Source organism: Rhinolophus hipposideros (assembly GCF_964194185.1).
Source record: "Rhinolophus hipposideros genome assembly, chromosome: 13".
NCBI classification, from domain to species: Eukaryota; Metazoa; Chordata; class Mammalia; order Chiroptera; family Rhinolophidae; genus Rhinolophus; species Rhinolophus hipposideros.
The window spans coordinates 25,396,811-25,416,657 of NC_138059.1; the positions used below are offsets into that span (position 1 = coordinate 25,396,811).

General features: G+C 37.0%; 1 protein-coding gene across 2 annotated transcripts in view; it reads left to right on the forward strand.

Annotated features, from left to right (window-relative positions):
- The window catches only part of ANGPT1 (angiopoietin 1), a 270,278-nt gene that overhangs the window by 147,358 nt on the left and 103,073 nt on the right, over positions 1-19,847 (forward strand). For both annotated transcript variants that reach the window (XM_081070066.1, XM_081070067.1), the window contains exon 2: positions 4,687-4,842. In XM_081070066.1, coding sequence (XP_080926192.1) covers positions 4,687-4,842 — 156 coding nt within the window. The remainder of the gene's footprint in view (positions 1-4,686; positions 4,843-19,847) is intronic.

Below are 19,847 nucleotides of genomic sequence, written 5' to 3' on the forward strand. Positions count from 1 at the left end.
CTCAAAGGAAAAAGTGCATGAATTCTCAGTGAGCTAGCTAAATATGAAATTAAACAGTCAATTCATCAGTCCATCCACCAGCCAACCAATCCAACAGCAGAGTAGTTCCCACAACTCTAAGGCTAGTGGAAGAAACGTCAGAAGATAGATTTGAGTCCCTTCTTTCATCTCTGTCACGTCATCTAAGGTCTCTGACCATCCATTTCTTAATCCATAAAATGGAGTCAGTACTCCCCTTATAGGTTGGTGTAAGATTCAAATCAATGTGTATGAAAGTTCTTTGTAAACACTAAATCAGTTTAAAAATGTAGCATTATTTCCTTGCTTAAAAATCATCATTTATTGTTCATTATCTCATTTCAAATCACGTCCTACATCCTCTTTATAGTATTTTGGCGAATACTAATAAAACTCTGGAGTGAGACACTGAGAGTGACAGTTTAGTCAAATAATTGTATTATTCACTTTGGGAATCTCCTCCTTTATAACCCATCAGCTCTTGAGCTCAGCAACTTCTAAGCTTAAAATTTACATCTTCGATGTTTATAAAATATTGAACCTTGAAATAGCCATCATTGTCTGTAAACATATTTTTAAAACCAGTAGGGAATACGCGAAGACATTTAAATTTGTTGCAAAACTTTCCTGAACTTGGCTGATAGGGCACAGCAAGATGGATTTCATAGTTATACATCTACAGAGGAATGTTTAGAGATAAGATGAAAGTAGTCCTGCTTATTAATCACACATTGTATATTTGACTTCTGCCTCCCTCCTCAGCCTTTAAATCAAGTACATCTGGTTTTTGCTACTTAAGTGTGCCATTACCTTTTGCATTAAAAAGCAGTTACTCCTAAAGAACACAGCCCCATTTGATTAAAAAATAATTAGAGTTGTATTTATGTTACTCATCATGGCAGCCCAAATAAGAATTTTAGTGTAGGTTGGAGACCTATTTTATTTCTACAGCAAGGTCAGCAGAATTGGGAGTCTTTTTGTAATGAATGCATAAAGCAGTTATTTTGCTTTGCTGGTGTTAACTTTTACAGTTCAAAAAGCCCAATAGTACAGGATGGATGGATGGATGGATGGGTGGGTAGATGTTAGATAGGTAGAGATAGATGACGATAGATAGATAGATAGATAGATAGATAGATAGATAGATAGATAGATAGACAGATAGAATCACAAAGCAGCTGAACTTTGTTGTAATCACCCTATGCAGAAGTGTCTTCCTCTGTGGAGACTGAGGCACATGATTATTATTACACCCAGAGCAAGTCAAGCCCTGGGAACTGACTCCTACTAACCCACTGCATAAGAAATTGATGTATAAATATCAAACGGATTGTATCAAAGCTCACTTGATTAGTGAATTCTTTCTCAGGATAGAAATTTACATAGGAAATAGAGTTGTTATTTGAAATTTTTTGGTAAGCAGGGAATCTGACATAGCAGAATAAATTTGATGGCCTAAATTACTGGTACTCAAGGAAATTATTATTTTGTGAACAACATAAGAAGCTTGCACCAGAGTGTAAATTAAATCGTTAAAGCATCACTTTCTTTATTGAGAAAGTCTTGCTATGATATGTATATGTATATGCATATGTGTATGCATATGTATGTGTAGATATGTTGTATAAGTTCACTAAACAGTGTGCTTAGCAACACTAGTTTGTATTCTGCCATTTATCTCATGGAAGACTGTTCACAAACATTTCTCATATAGGCAGTTATTCTATGGACCACACCTTGAGAAGCACTGGTCTTTGCCTGAATCAGAACTCCAGTGAGAGGCTTTTGAAAATATATATAGTTTTCTAGTGAGACACCCTTGAAAATTCTGATTCAGAGTTCTCATGTGTTGCACCTCCATCTGCATTTTTAAAATGTTCCCCAGGTAGTCTTTTAATGAACATACAAGGTTTAGGAGCTACATAATGAAATGCATAAAGTAATTAAGCCGTGTAAGCTGAGTAGATTAGAGGTTGTTAAGAACATGGGTTGGCACTGCAGTTTAAGTTCTTGTTTCTTCTTGAGCAAGTTGTGAATTTTTCAAGCTTCAGTAGTCTTACCTATAAAGCAGCTATAAGACACACCACATAAAATCGTGAGGTTTAAGTGCCATTATATATAAAAAAAAAAACTTAAATGAGTGCTTGCCACATAGTAGACAATTGACAGATGTCAGCTATAAATGACAGTTATCATCTCCATGATGGAGACTTACCTGACATTTTTGAGAATACGCACATTGATACACAGCCCCTAATTCCCTGGACAAGCAAAACATACATACTGCTAATGTTTGCTTCTGAGGCTTTCCTTGCTCAATGTCCATCAAAAGTATCAGTCAAGACTCTTTTGGTTGTGTTAGAAACCTAAATCAATATGATTGAAGAAAAAAATAGCGAGCTGCTCAAGGGGAGATTATTAGATCACACACTTTACAACTGAATGCCCAAAGGTGGATTTGCCTAAAAACATGACTGGATCAAGATGCTCTAAAGATATCCTTCTATTTATATCACTTTATCTATCTATCTATCTATCTATCTATCTATCTATCTATCTATCTATCAATCATCTATCTATCTATCTATCTATCTATCTATCTATCTATCTATCTATCATCTATCTATCTATCGAGCTATCTATCATCTCCCTATCTTTATGAGTTGGCCTCATTCTTGGGCTGGCTCTGGTATTGTGATGCACTGTCAGGCATATAAGCTACCAGCCTACTAACCACAGAAAATGAAGTTCTTTTGTGAAATAGTTCGACAAAATCCAGAACTGAGACTTAGTGGCCTTGCTTACAATATCTTTCTCTTCTTGAACTATTCGCTCTCTCTAAATAAGAGCAGAACATCCTGGTTTTCAGGCTCGAACCTGTACACACTGCTGAATCTAGGGTCAGACAACTTCACTTGAGCCATTTGTTCCGAAGGGGAAAAGATAATCTCCCCAAAGAAAGTTAAGGGATGTTATTAGGAAAAGGGGGAACATACGATGCAGAATCCAAAATAACAGGTGTTTGATACTCTGACCCACCCTCCTTTACCCTTCTGTTGTTTAAATGTGTTCGTTCAATCAATCAATCAAACAATCAATCAATCAATACAGCCAACATTTGGTTTGGAGACCTTACATTTTAAGATAACTTCCAGATATTTATTCTAATCTACATTGTATTGGTTTTATAACAAATTTTTATAGGTTGAACTATTTCCCCTACTTCTAACTTGGGAATAAAGGATGAAGCAGAGTTACCTTATCGTGACCAAGAACAAAAGAAGAATTTATTAATAACAGTATGAGTTTGGTTCATTTTCTTTACCTTGGGCCAGATTCCTGTCTGATATATAGAAATAAGCAAGAAATGGCGTTAGAAGGTCAACTGCCAAAATTTCACCAAGGGGAATTTAGTTTTAGACTATATTTGTTACAGGACAATAATGTTACTATGGATTATAAAATAATGGGTGTATTATGGTTCACTAAAATAGTAGGAATCACATAGCTGTTAATGATTTGAAACTCAGCTTGTGAAGCACGACTTGGCAGAGCTAACAAGTGGTTAAGAGGGTTGGTATGAAAGTTAAGGACTTCAACACTCAAGTCCAAGTCTGGCTGTTTCTGTGGTGTGTGGCCTTGGACCTGACTTCTCTGGGATGCAGTTTCCCCATATGTGTAATTGGATAATAAAATGTAGTCACCATGCAGTAGTGGGGGAAGATTCAGGCACTGACAGGGAAATGTAGGCTTCTCTGGCATTTTTCAGGCAGTGCATGTGCTTGGCTTTATTTTTTCAGATGCCTAACACACTCCCTCAGAGTAAGTCACTTAGTAATTCTTCTTGGCCCCTGTGGCATACCATTTATTTTATAACCATAGTATTCTCTAAGATGGCACTTTAAATAAGACTAAATGCTACCCAAGGCAAGAAGGGCAAATGCCGCTTTATGGGCAATTCTTTCAGTGTCTTTTTTTGAGCGTGCGAAAGAGCAATGAGAACAGTTTTAGCTAGCTCTGAAGCTCTGCAGCTCTTTTCCTACGTTGTTGCCTATCCTTTAATATTCCCTTAAAAGCCTGTGTTTTAGGCATTTGCCCTACCCCCCTCCTCCCTGTCTCATTCCCCTAACTCAGTATGGTCTTTAGTTTTCATTATAGAAATGGAAGCAGGAGGCTGAATTTTTCTGAGATGAGGGGTTGCTATGGTGTAATGGAAAGACCAGAGAACCGAGATTTAGATTTAAATTATCACACTTACTCTGCTGCATTCTTGTTGGGTGACCTTGGGCTCATCATTGACCTTCCCTGATTCTGTTTCCTCAGCTATAAAATAAAAAGAACAGTGAGGCCATCTCTGCCTGACTCACACATCTTTGCCGTGAGGATTAAATAAGATGATGTCAAAAGCAAGAAAGCACTATCCAAGTACAAACTTTCATTATGACTGTGATGAGTGCATACATGTATCAGTGTATTAGCAATTTGTTAGCAACTGGATTCCTGTGTGCTCGGCGCCCATTTTCCTAAGTCCCGAGAGGCAAAGAGGATCCCTGCCAGATGGCTGATTGGCCAGCTGGGTCTCGTTTTGTCATTGTAAATATGTATTACATGCTCCAACTGAGAGGCTTTGCTTATAATGTAGTATGCTTTGTCCTTTATCTCTTGCAGATTGAAAATTACATTGTGGAAAATATGAAGTCGGAGATGGCCCAGATACAGCAGAATGCAGTTCAGAACCACACGGCCACCATGCTCGAGATAGGAACCAGCCTCCTCTCTCAGACCGCAGAGCAGACCAGAAAGCTGACAGATGTGGAGACTCAGGTAGGCCCCCAGGCCAGAGTCGAGAAATTCTTAACTGGGGACATTTTCGTATTTTTCCTTTAGCTTACTCCATAAACACAGAGCATATTTCAGCACTGGGATTGGGGAAATATATACATTTCTGTTTATTGGTAATAACAACGACTGCCTGACCTACTGTGCATGGTTTGTTTTTTTTGTTGGTTTTGTTTTTTAATTAAATGAGGGTTGGTATATTTAGCTTTGTATGTATTTATTAAAACAGGACTGGCAAAGGACTTAATCACTGTTTCAATTCAAATAAACACTGCAGCTACCAACTATGATATGATATGTGTCAAACAAAATAACCATTTGGGCCAATTTGGTGCCTTTGATGTACATTTTTGACCTGTCCTGTTTTGTTTCTGGTAGTATACTTTAGCCATAATGGCACCTGCAGAGGTGTTGTACATTCAGTGGATAGGAAGGGAAACCCCAAAGGAACTAATCAGGAATGCTTAGTTTTTTGTTCCCATGATTTTATAATGAGGAGTCAATTACTACTCTTTCTGCATACACACACGTGCATATATATATATATATATATATATATATATATATATACACATATATATATATATATCCCTATGGACAATATTTATATACAATCATATTTATATGCAAATCAGCAAAATGCCCTTTAGTTATCACTGTCACAAACCTACCATCACTGTTTAGTGAAAATATCATTTTCAATGACTAGAAGATGATCTCTTAGTATGCTTTGAACTATGAAAATAATTATTTCAGTTACCATTCTGGTTTGTGGAATCAGGTGGTTTGTGGAATCAAAGCTGAAATAATACTATCAAAAGATAAACTGAGGCACATTAAAATTTTCAAGAGTTCATTTGCATAAACATCAGTTAGAATCAGGTAGTGCCTAACTGAAAATGGTTGAACTCTATTGCAGGAGATAAGGGAAAGGATTTAATAGAAAAGATGCAGGAAGAAAGCAAAGCAATTATTTGATTGGCTATAGCTTAAATATTTGCCTTATTTGGGAAAGCCTTGTTGGCTGCTTATGATTGGTTTTCCTTACGTTTCATTTTTTTGGATTTAAGTACATTAATTCTGGCTTAGGTTTTGGTTTCCTTATGGAGGCTACCAAGGCATTAGAGCCATCTCAGTCTAATGGCTTTCTCTAAAATATAAATTTTAAAACAAGATGCACCCTTATTTTTATTTATTTCATTTGTATTAATGCCATTACAGATCATGTTGATATTTAAAGAGAAATAACAATAATAATTTATGTGGATAGAGCATTTTATGTTACACAAACCACTTTCTCATGCATAAATGATTTTTAGGAAAACCATTTAGAGTCCCAGGACGTCAGAAAGTTTGAGCGATTTTCTGATTGATATAGCTAGTGAATCAAATCTGGGGCTCAAATTGAGGCATACTCATTTCTTTCCTTTTCTGTCCCCTTTGATTAGTAATACTAATAACTAATTAATTGAATGAGAATGTAAATGTGGATTACATTGCAGCAATGAATCACATAGGCTTTGGAAAATATTTTTTTATATTTTGATGATAGCTCACTGTCATTAGATAACCATGGAGGATGGGGAAGGGAAACCATATTATAACTAAAATTATGAGGCTTTACGTGATCATTTATCATCCCAATAAGCAAGCTTGGTGATCTATGAACATTGGCTTTTTGTGGCATAAATATTGTGAGTGTATTTTTCTCTATTATTTTTTTTAGAACAGAATGCTCACTATCTCCCACAAAGAATTCTACATATTAAAAAACGGAAATACATAATTAATATTACCCTACTTAATAGAACATTTGAAATTTTTATGCATTTCTGTTATAGTAAGTTTAATGACATACATGGCTGAGTTCTGTTTTTATATTTTCATCCCAGAAAACTTCTTGAATTGCTTTTGTTCTCTTTCCACCCGGGAGTTGGAGTTGTAGGGGGGAAAATTCCCATTGTCAGCATAATAACCACTGTTAAGATACATCCTGCGTCAGATTTTAAGAGATAACTTGTTCCCATCCTTAAGGCTAAGACATAAGTACTTTGTGGAAAATTGTACAGAATATTCACAGGAAAAAAATTCTATTCTCTATATGGAGCAGCTAAAACTAAGTCATCAGTAAAGGCCAATGACAGTTTATTAGTTGCACCAACAAGAATTTTAAGATAGCTAGCACCTCAAAAACAGCTCACAAATCACAAATCCATCAGAACTTGCAAGGAGAGGAAGGCTTCAAACGTTTTTCATGTGAATGTATCCCCACGTGGGGTTAACTTGAACCTTTGCAACAGGACGTGTTCTTCTTTGGCCTAATTATTTACATACACTCAAGTCCTGATGCAGACCAAGTATACAGAACAAATCCTGAGTTACTCCTTAATCTCACAATTATTTTATAATACGCATTTATAAACCAGTCAGTCCGTTTGTGCTATCCAAGTGCTCCCAGATTTTTGCTCCCATATTCATCTTACTTTGTTTCACGCTTGGTAAGCGCTGTTTTTCCTAAACTGACTTCAGGTCCTCAGTTATTTTAGGAACTAATGCCAATGGTTTTGCAATATATTTGAGTGCCCTAGCTTTCACATGATTTTATTATAAAGACAAGTAACTTATTGTTTTCCAGTCCTCTGCTGAACTTCTAGGCTGGAACTTGACAAAAGTTGTTAGAGCCATGGTTTTACTGCAATGCCAGTTAAAAATACTTGAGTGCTCAATAAGCATAATGATCAGAATAGAGACAGATAATGAGCACATTTAAATAACCCTACCGCCCATGGTGTTGAGAAGCAGGAATCAACACCATACTTGATTCTTCCTCCTTAGTCTAGCTTACAGTGTATTTCTTACTCATTTATCAGTTAGTACCGATATCTCCTTGCCTTCCAGTTCCTCTTTCCAAGTGTGCAATATGAAGGGTTTAGTTTCAAACATGATTCATGTCCCTTCCTGTAGTGAGACTCGATTTCTGACTTTTTCCTCAGGACAGTTGTGATTAGAAGCACACTTATAGACAAACTACATTAAAATTCACCTCTAATAATCTGCATTCAGCAGCGTTCTAAGCAATTTTACATATATTAGCTATTGAAGATACATATTTAATTCTATGAGGTGGATACTATTATCATCTCTTGTTTAAAGACATGGAAACCGTAACCCAGAGAGGTGAAGCAACTTGCTCCAGACGAAAAAACTAGTAAATGTTAGAGCAAAGATGTGAGCCCAGGCAGTCTGGCATCAGAGTCTACAAGCTTTAACAGCTCTCTAGCTATGCTGCTGCCTCTCGTGATTCCTTTCTCCCTTTAAGGTTATGGACACTAAATGGGTTTAAGCAGAGGGTAATATGGAAATCAGATAGAGCAACAGTAAAGTGAACCTAACAGTAGCAGCTGAATGTTTTCTACGAATGATAGAAGATTCTGCTGCTGCTGATGGCACCACCAATTATTGCCATTTTACCACGTGACTACACATCGTCTCATGTAATCCCAGGACCCAGTGTTGTCCTTGCTGGTTGTGTAATCATGGGGAAGTTCCTTAGACACTGAACCTGTTTCCTCCAATTTCCAATGATTTATATGGGAGCCATAATGCTAGAAATGGAATTTAATCAAATTTACTAAGATATATTTTGAATACTCCGTGGTGCAAGATGTTTTAATAGGTACTATGTAAAATGCAACAGCAAGCAAAGTAGTTTGTATCCTCATTGAGTTCAATTGTGTTAATGTGGCAAACTTTTCCAAACCATCTTTTTCTTAGCTTTCCATCAAAGTAATTAGCTATGGAGACTTTCCTTACTGTCATAAAAATGTACCTTTTCAATCTCCTACTATGGGAAGTGTAATTAAAATGGCCCCAGATGCTGTGCTCTGAAACCCATCATGGTGTTGATACAGAGACCACAATTTCCAGTCGCTACTTGCAGCCAGTGACACTTTGTGGCAGCAATAGTCAGCCCTGCCTCTGGGAACTACAGGATTCCACTGACACATGACTTTGGCTAAGGACTCTCCAGCAGCTGTACCAAACTTTCTCACAACTGCCCTGAAGGCTAATATTTCCAGTCAGTCTCCCTTCCTTCCCTCTTTTCTTCACTGCGGTTAGATCTGCCTCCCAGTCAGAAGGCACTCTTAGCCAACTCTGGCTTCCCAGTTTTCCCTCACAGGAATTTCCCCTAAGTTTTCTGCATGTTAAATCTATTTTTTTCATTTGCTCTCAGAAGTCACAAACTATCACACCTGTTGTTTGGATTTCAGTCATACAACTACAAATTTAAGGTAGTTCAGGAACAATTTAATCAGTGGGATTGAATCTATAGGCGGAAATAGGTTTCAAAGGGTAACTTTCAGAATTGAGCCACTGGATCTCTTTAACTTGATGAGAGAATAGTTGAGTAAACATTTAACCTTGGCCTAATTGAAGTGGCAGTAAAACAAATTTGCTGATGGATCATCCAAGGAAAATACCCTGGTAATTAATTTTCTTACAAGGTGTGGAATAAGTGTCTGATAACCCCATTAAGAGAGGGCTCAGTGAACTATGACCCACAGGTCAAATTCGAACGGCCATCTCTTTTGGTAAATAAAGTTTTATTAAACACAGCTACACTCATTTATGAATATGTTATGTATGGCTGCTTCCCCAATACAACTGCAGACTTGAGCAATTGCAACAGATACTGTGGGAACAGAGTCCCAGAGAGTAGCTTCCAGGCTCTTGGCCTCATGTGGAAAGGTGCTGGCTCAGTTATTAGATGGCCATCAGCTGTAATCAGATGGCCATCAGCTGTGGCTGGGTGGCCATCAGCTGTTACCGGTTAGCCATTAGCCACTAATATAACTTCCGTGGCTAGTCTACGGTATTGGTTGTTGGTTGGTTGGCAGAGAAGCGGTCAGCGGATTGCGGCTGCTGCTTCCTGTGTCTCCAACCCACCCGCCCTTGAGAATATAGTGGTATGACTCCCCTATCCGTGACTCCATTGGTGTTTCCTTTTGGCTTCACCATATCCTGCGTTCTGGTGCGGGGAGTGAGACCAGAGACCCTGCATAACAGAGACCATCTGGCCCTTCAAAACTAAGGTATTTACAAGAATACCTTACAGAAAAGCTTGCCCACCTCTTCAGTAGGATACAGACTTCTAGAGAGCATGGATTTTGTCTGGTTCTTTCACTGTTCTATTCTTAGGCTTTAGACCTGTACTTGGTACAGAGTAGGCTCTTGATAAATACTTGTGGAATGATTGGGTTAACTAATATTAGTCCCTTAATTTCTGTAGATTTTAGCTCAGTGCTGCCAAGCCTAAAGGCAATGTCCCAAAGGCTGTGTGTTAAGATAAACATACTGCTCACAGATGGGTCAGTGTAGGACTTTGATCAGAAGCAGTCTACTGCAGAGATGTTCTGACCAACTAAGAACATTGGCTGAATGTATTTTCTTTGTACTCTGAGGAGCATGCGAAGAGAAATTTGGGCACTGTCATGCAGGGTGGCATGCGGGGTCTTAGCTCCCGCTCCCCACATAGGAACGCAGGATATGGCTAGGCCAAAAAGAAACACCCGCGGAGCCATAGATAGCAAGTCATACCACTATGGTCTCACTGGCGGCTGGGTTGGAGACACAGGAAGCAGGAGGCACACTATCCTCAACCTGCCGTTCGCTTCTCTGCCAACCAACCTCATGTGCTAACTGCAATCCGCTCTTGCTAGCTCAGCCACCATCTTCTTGCTAGCCCCCATTTTCTGCTAGCATAGCCACAGCAGTTATATTAGTGACCAATGGCTCACTGGTTACAGCTGATGGCCAACTAGCCACAGCTGATGGCCATTTACTACCTGAGCCAGCACCTTTCCACGTGAGGTCGAGTGCCTGGAATCTGCACTTTTGGATCTGTCCCCACAACATAGCTACCTGAGCCTGTGGAAAAGAGCTCAGATTTAGGACACAGATTACTTGGGTTCCATTCTGAATCTTCTGTGTTTTAGCTCTGTTGGGCAAGTTTCTTCTACTAAGATTATCTATTAATAATTTTCATATTCAAATTTCCTCAGTTCCACCCAAAATTTTATTTTTCAAGATTTAATAGTCCCTTGTATTTTGGAGCAATCATCCCTTTTTTTTTTCTTTGAGATTTTTAAGAAACTGGGTCAATTGTTATTTAAACTGTCACATATTCTGAATTTGTCTGACTATCTTTTTATGATGTTTTTCAATTTACTCCTCCATCTCTTGTGGTTTCTTTCAACTGGAAATTAAGTCTTAAGCTCAGTTAGATTGAGTTGAACATTGTGGTGGGAGTGCTCTGTGGAATTGCTGGTCACTTGCTGTTACATCTCACCAGCAGAGACAAATGCCAGCTCGCCACACTCTCAGTGATGCTATTTTAACTTGGTTAGAGTGGAAGTCTCCATATCTCTTCATCTCAGTCACCTACTTTCCCCTTGGAAATTAACAAGTAATGTGTAGGGTGATACTTTGTCACATTGCTCATTACTGACCAAATAAATAATTTCATCAACTTTGTACAATGGTGATCTTCTAACTCTCATTCCTTGTACATCTATTAGCCTTTATACCTCTATAAAAATCTAAGTGCCAAGACATCAGACCTTGTGTTATATTTTTCACTTGAAAGACATAATTAACATAAAAAAGAAATACAAACCGACAAACAAGGCTAATCTCAAAGTTATAATAATATGTGGTGAAAGAAATTTTCTATTATGGGAGATTTTCCTTCTAAGGGAGATCAGAGGTACTTTTAAAAGTATTAATGGTAAGCTGGCTGAAATTCTCTGGTTCACTTTCTTTGAGAAACTAGAAATTTTAATTTTTTTAATTTTTATTTACTTTTTAAAGAAATAACTCAAATTTGATAATTCATAAATCCTCTGTTTCAAGTCTTATGTCTTCCTTACTCTGTGGTATATTCTGGAAAATTTAAGCTTTGAAACTGTTTTGGGGGGGCTTGTTTCACATACTTTTCAATGTCTCTTTCTTTCTTTTCCTTTCTTTTCCTTTCCTTTCCTTTCCTTTCTTTCCCTTCCCTTCCCTTCCCTTCCCTTCCCTTCCCTTCCCTTCCCTTCCCTTCCCTTCCCTTCCCTTCCCTTCCCTTCTTTCTTGTGGAGATGTCCTTTTGGAATGTGTTTCTGCTAAAGAAGGAAATGTCTTTTGTCATTTTAATGGAACACTTAGATTATTGCTAAGCAGCATGTGTCCATGGGGACACATGGCAAGAGAGTGGTCAATTTATCAGTTTTCTGTATAATTCTCTCAGTCTCCTGCTTTTGAACTTCAAGACCGTTGTAATACAGCAGTAGAGAGAGTTGAAATAAAGCAGTTATAGGGTCAAAGTGGTGGGGAAAGAAGAGAAGGGATTGGCATTTGTGCTCAAAATTGGCCTGAGATGAACCCACACTTAGCCTGGACTTCTGAGATTCATCGCTCCTTCTTCTCTCACATTTAGATGCTGCTTTTGATTTAGGCTGTTATCATGGAAGTCCAGCTTGATATTCATGTAGCCCATTACCCTCTCTCTGACCATTACCCAACTTGAAAAACAGCTCACAGTTCATTGTCTGTTATGTCATCCAACAAATAGCTCAGAGTGCCTCAGTGTGTCAGGCCCCACACTGGGCTCTGGAGGTTTGGGGTGCTCCAGACAGACTACTCCTGCTGGAATCCACATGGGGCAGAAAGACACCAAATGAGGGAACTGACAGGATGATTGCCAACAGTGATCATCCCATGAAGAAAACAAAACAGGGTGACCTGATGGAGGATGATGGGGAAGTTACTTTCCAGAGAGTGGCCAGCAATGGCTTCTGTGAGCAAGACTTGAATGGATGAGAAGAAAGTAGCCATGGATCTGGGAAAGGGTAGGCATTCCAGGCAGGGAAAACTACAAGTACAGAAATGCTGAGATGGAAATTACTTTGGCATTTGAGATGGCAGAGAGAAAACCTATGTTTGGACCATAATGAACAAGGAGGAGAGTGGCAAGAAGTGAGATTTGAGAAGTAAGCAGGGTCCTGATCATATACAATGTTGTAGGCCAGGCAATGAACTTTGGAATTTATCCTAATTTTAAAGGGAAGCCATTGGCAGATTTAACATAGGAGATGGAATAATCTGATTTATATTTTTACAAAGATCAGAGTGCTTGCTATGTAGCAAATAGACTAGAGGTAAGACAAAGTAGAGAAAAATCAGAAGCAGTACAGTCTCCACACTTAGATATAGGCAGCTTCATTTTTAATTTTGGATGGTTCCATTCTTTTCTCAGTGTTCTTTCATGTTCTTCTCAGACATGAAGAACAATTTCTGTCCTTTGTAAAATAAAAATAAAACATTTGTATTTGAGAAAATTTGGTATCAGAACATATGATCAGAGTGTATGATGAATAAGAAAATATTTAATGACGTATGATATATTTGATTCAGTGAGACATGTACCTTTTGTTTATTCAATAAATACTGAGTGTCTTCTCTGTGCCAAGCACTATTCTAAGTGTCACCAAAAGGTACAGGTGTCTCATTCCCCAATTTTTATAAATTGTCATTCTAATTAATAAACAAAAAAACTTTTCTGTACAAAAATATATTTAAAAGTTGAAAGTTGTATTTTGTATGTTCGTAATCTTTACATTCTCTACCATTTTTTCCTCTGTACTTCTCCCAACTCTATTTTCAAATCCCAGGTCCTCTTGCTCCTGTTTGTCCTTAAATCAAACAACTCGGAATAGGAAAGTATTTTTAAAAACTCTAAAACACTCCACAAATATGTTTTGATACATACTAGTATCTGTTACACTGGCTTCCATGACAATTGTATCAATAACTTTTAGCCCTTAAAATTCTTTTATTTAACTTCTTTTCAATTACAGTTCACATTCAATATTATTTTAGTTTATCACATATCAATTATAGTTTCATGTCTACAGCATAGTGGTTAGACATTTATATAATTTATACAGTGTTCCTCCCAATTAGTCTAGTACCCACCTGGCACTATACATAGTTCTTGCAACATTATTGACTATATTCTCTATGCTGTACTTTCCATTTCTGTGACTATTTTGTAACTACCAATTTGTACCTCTTAATACCATCACCTTTTCCACCCATCTCCCCAACCCTCCAGCCTTCTGGTAACCATCTGCTTGTTCTCTGTGTATGAGTCTGTTTCTGTTTTATTTGTCCATTTATTTTGTTCTTTAGATTCCACATATAAGTGAGATTGTATGGTGTTTGTCTTTCTCAGTCTGACTTATTTCACTTAGCATCATACCCTTCAAGTCCATCCATGTTGTCACAAATGGTAAGATTTCATCCTTTTTATGGATGGCAGAGTAATATTCTATTGTATATATGCACCACATCTTTGTCCAGTCGTCTATTAAGGGACATGTAGGTTGCTTCTATATCTGGGCTGTTGTAAATAGTGCTCCAATGAACATAGGGATGTATATATATTTTCAAACTAGTGTTGTGGATTTATTTGGATAAATATCCAGAAGTGGAATCACTAGGTCATAAGGTAGTTCTGTTTTTAATTTTTTTTGAGTAATCTCCAAACCATTTTCCATAGTGGCTGCACCAATTTGTAATCCCATCAGCAGTGCACGATGGTTCCCTTTGCTCCACATCACTGTGAGCAATTAGTGTTTGTTCATTTATTGATGATGGCCATTCTGACAGGTGTGAAGTAATAGCTCATTGTGGTTTTTAATTTGCATTTCTCTGATGATTAGTGACATTGAGCATCTTTTCTGTCTATTGGCCATGTGCATGTCCTCTTTGGAGAAATGTCTATTTAGGTCTTCTGCCTACTTTTTAATTGGATTTTTTGTTGTTGTTGAGATGTATGAGTTCTCTATAAATTTTGGATGTTAGCCTCTTATCAGATGTATCATTGGAGAATATCTTCTCCCATTCAATATGCTATCTTTTCGTTTTTTTTTTTTACTTTTTTTTATTAGTTTCAGGTGCACAAGACAAAGTAATACTTAGACGTTTATCATTTATATCCCTCACACTGTGTCGACCCCCCGCCCCCATCCACTATCCCTCTGACATCGCATAGACCTATTATATTTCCACTGTCTGTATTCCTAATGTTGTACTCCACTTCATGTAAATATATATATATATATATATATATATATATATATATACACACATATATATATATATACACACATACACATACATACATATAGATAGATAGATAGATAATTATAATTGACATTCATTATTGTTCATCTTCAGCTTCAGGTGTACAGTGCAGTGATCAGGCATCTACATCTTCCCTGAGGCGGTCTCCCAAATGGGACAAGTGTGCATTAGATATCCTACAAAATCTTTACATTATTGATTACATTCCCCAAATTTGAAATTAATTTTCAAAACCCTGTGGCCAACTAGTGGTTACTGTTTTCTAATCCCCTCACCTTCCCCCTTATCCCCACCCCGCCATCTAGCAACCCTCAGTTTTTCTTCTATGTCTCCAAAACTGTTTCTGATTAGTTCATACACTTATTCTTTTCTTTAGATTCCACATATAAGTGAGATCATATGATGTTTGTCTTTCTCTGTCTGACTTATTTCACTTAACATAATGTTCTCTAGGTCCATCCATGTTGTTGCAAATGGTAAGATTTCTTTCTTCTTTATGGCTGCATAATACTCCATTGTATAAATGTACCACAGTTTCTTAATCCAGTCATCTACGGATGGACATTTCAATTGTTTCCATGTGTTAGATATTGTGTGTAGTACTGCAATAAACATAGGAGTGCATAAAGTTTTTTGGATTAGAGTTTTGGATTTCTCCGGATAAATACCTAGGAGTGGAATTGCTGGATCATGAGGTAGTTCCGTTTTCAGATTTTTGAGATACCTTCATACTGTTTTCCATAGTGGCTGCACCAATCTTCAATCCCACCAACAGTGCACAAGCATTCCCTTTTCTCCACATCCGCGCCAGCATTTGTTGTTTGTTGATTTATTGATGATAGCCATTTTGACTGAGGTGAGATGGTATCTCATTGTGGTTTTCATTTACATTTCTCTGATGGTTAGTGACGTTGAGCATTTTTTCATATGTCTGTTTTCCATCTGTATGTCCTTTTTAGAAAAATGTCTCTTCATGTCCTCTGGCCATTTTTTAATTGGGTTGTTTGTTTTTTTGGAGTTGAATTGAGTGATTTTTTAAATAAATTTGTGATATTAACCCCTTATCAGATATATCATTGGCAAATATCTTTTCCCATTCAGTAGGATCCCTGTTTGTTTTATTGATGGTTTCCTTTGCTGTGAGAAAACTTTTTAGTTTTATGTAATTCCACATGTTTATTTTTTCTCTTACTTCCCTTGCACGAGGGGATATATCAGTAAAAATTTTACTCTGGGTAATGTCTGTGAAGTTTCTTCCTATATTTTCTTCTAGGAATTTTATGATTTCAGATCTTACATTTAAGTGTTTAAGCCATTTTGAATTTGTTTTTGTATATGGTGTAAGGAGGTGGTCCAGCTTCATTTTTTTGCATGTGTCTGTCCAGGTTTCCCAGCACCATTTATTGAATAGACTGTCTTTACCCCACCATACATTCTTGCTTCCATTGTCGTAGATTAAATGGCCATATAGGCATGGATTTATTTCTGGACTCTCTATTCTGTTCCATTGATCTATGTGTCTGTTTTTACGTCACTACCATGCTGTTTTGATTACTGTAGCCTTGTAGTATAATTTGATGTCAGGTATTGTTATACCTCCCACTTTGTTCTTATTTTTCAAGATTGCTGAGGTTATCCAGAATCTTTTATGATCCCATATAAATTTTAGGATTATATATTCTATTTCTGTGAAAAATGGCATTGGTAGTTTGATAGGAATTGCATTGAATATGTATATTGCCTTAGGCAGTACGGACATTTTAACTATATTAATTCTTCCTATCCATGAGCATGGTATGTGTTTCCATCTGTATCTTCTTTCGTTTCTTTGTTCAGTGTCTTATAATTATCGGAGTAAAGATCTTTTACTTCTTTGGTTAAATTTATTCCCAGGTATTTTATAGTCTTCGAAACAATTGTAAATAGGATTTTTAAAAAAAATTTCTCCTTCTGATGTTTTATTATTGGTATATACAAATGCAACTGATTTCTGAACATTAATTTTGTATCCTGTTACTTTACTAAATTCATCTGTCAGCTCTAATGGTTTCTTTGTGGAGTCTTTAGGGTTCTCTCTATATAGTATCATGTCATCTGCATATAATGACAATTTTACTTCCTCCTTCGATTTGGATGCCTTTTATTTCTTTTTCTTGTCTGATTGCTGTGGCTAGAACTTCCAGCACTATGTTTAATAGAAGTGGAGAAAGTGGGCAACCTTGCCTTGTTCCTGATCTTAAGGGGAATGGTTTTAGCTTTTCCCCATTGAGTACGATGTTAGCTGTGGGTTTATCACATATGGCCTTTATTATGTTGAGATATGATCCCTCTATTCCCACTTTCCTAACGTTTTTATCATTAATGGCTGCTGGATTTTATCAAATGCTTTTTCGGCATCTATTGATATGATCATGTGATTTTTATTTTTCATTTTGTTAATGTGGTGTATCACATTAATTGATTTGTGGATGTTGAATCACCCTTGCATGCCAGGGATGAATCCCACTTGATCATGGTGTATGATGTTTTTAATGTATTACTGAATTCTGTTTGCTAATATGTTGTTGAGGATTTTTGCATCTATGTTCATTAGAGATATTGGCCTGTAATTTTCTTTTTTGTGGTGTCTTTGTCTGATTTTTGGATCAGGGTGATAGTGGCTTCATAAAAAGTGTTTGGGAGCCTTCCCTCTGTCTGGGTTTTTTGGAAGATCTTGAGGAGAATAGGTGATCATTCTTTTTGAACATTTTTAAAAATTCACCTGTAAAGCCATCTGGTTCAGGGCTTTTGTTTGTTGGGACATTGTTGATTACTGATTCAATTTCCCTGGTGGTAATCAGTCTATTCAGGTTTTCTGTTTCTTACTGAGTTAGCCTTTGAAGGTTGTATGACTCTAGAAATTTGTCCATTTCTTCCAGATTGTCAAATTTGTTGGCATATAGTTGCTCATAGTAATTTCTTAATTTTTTTTGTATTTCTGCAGTGTCTGTTGTCACTTCTCCTCTTTCATTTCTGATTTTATTAATTTGGATCCTCACTCTCTTTTTTTTAATGAGTCTGGCTAAAGGTTTGTCGATTTTGTCTTCTCTAAGAACCAACTGTTGGATTCAGTGATCTTTTGTATTGTTTTTCTGGTTTCTATTTCATTTATTTCCTCTCTAATCTTTATTATCTCCTTCCTTGTACTCCCTTTGGGCTTATTTTGCTGTTCTTTTTCCAGATCCCTTAAGTGTGAAGATAAACTGTTGATTAGTGATTTTTCTTGTTTCTTTAAGTAGGTCTGCAATGCTATGAACTTCCCTCTTAGGACTGCTTTCACAGCATCCCATAGATTTTGGGTCGTCGTATTTTCATTTTCATTTGTCTCGAGATATCTTTTGATTTCTTCCTTGATCTCCTGGTTGACCCATTCATTATTTAGTAACATGTTATTCAGCCTCCATGAATTGGTGTGTCTTCCAGTTTTTTTCCTGTAGTTCATTTCTAATTTCATAGCACTGTGGTCAGAGAAGACAATTGGTATGATTTAATTTTTCTTAAATTTATCAAGACTTGTTTTGTGGCGTAACATATGGTCTGTCTTGGAAAATGTTCCATGTGCGCTTGACAAGAACATGTATTCTGCAGCTTTGGGGTAAAATGCTCTGAAAATATCAATTAAATCCAAGTGGTCCAATGTGTCATTTAAGGCTGTTGTTTCCATATTGATTTTCTGACTGGAAGACCTGTCCCTTGTTGTCAGAGGTGTGTTGAAGTCCCCTACTATGATAGTGTTACTGTTGATCTCTGTCTTTATGTCAGTCAGTATCTGTTTTATATATTTAGGTGCTCCTATGTTGGATGCATGGATGTTTACTAGGGTCATGTCCTCTTGTTGGATCCATCCCTTTATTATTATATAGTGTCCATCTTTGTCTTTTAATATGTTCTTCATTTTAAAGTCTATTTTGTCAGATATAAGTATTGCAACTCCAGCCTTTTTCTCATTTTCACTTGCATGAAATATCTTACTCCAACCCTTCACTTTCAGCTTGTGTGTGTCTTTTGATATTAGGTGAGTCTCTTGTATACGGCATATACAAGGGTCTGGCTTTCTTATCCACTCAGCCACCCTATGTCTCTTGATTGGAACATTTAATCCAGTTATATTTAAAGTGATTATTGTTAAGTACATAGTTATTGTCATTTTTAAATTTGTAGTTAGATTGTTTTCATCTTTCTTCTATTTGCAGAAGTCCTTTTAGTGTTTCTTGCAATGCTGGCTTGGTGGTAATTAATTCCTTTAGATTATTCTTTTCTGGGAAGCTCTTTATCTCTCCATCAACTTTAAATGATAGCCTTGATGGATAAAGCAATCTAGGTTGTAGTTCTTTGTTTTCCATCACTTTGAGTATCTCCTGTCACTCCCTCCTGGCCTTCAATGTTTCTGTAGAAAAGTCATTTGATAGTGTTATGGGAGTTCCCTTGTATGTAACGCTCTGTCTTTCTCTTGCTGCTTTTAGGATTCTCTCTTTGTCTTTAAGCTTTGCCATTTGGACTACAATGTGTCTTGGTGTGGACCTGTTTGGGTTTATCCTGGTTGGAACTCTCTGCACTTCCTGGGCTTGTATGTTGGGTTCTTTCAGCAGGTTAGGGAAGTTTTCAGACATTATTACTTCAAATATGTTCTCAATCCCTTGCTTCCTCTCTTCACCTTCTGGTATTCCTATTATGTGCATGTTGTTGCACTTGAGGTTATCCCAGAGGTCTCTTAAACCATCTTTATTGTTTTTTATTCTTTTTTCTTTCTGTCGTTCTGTTTG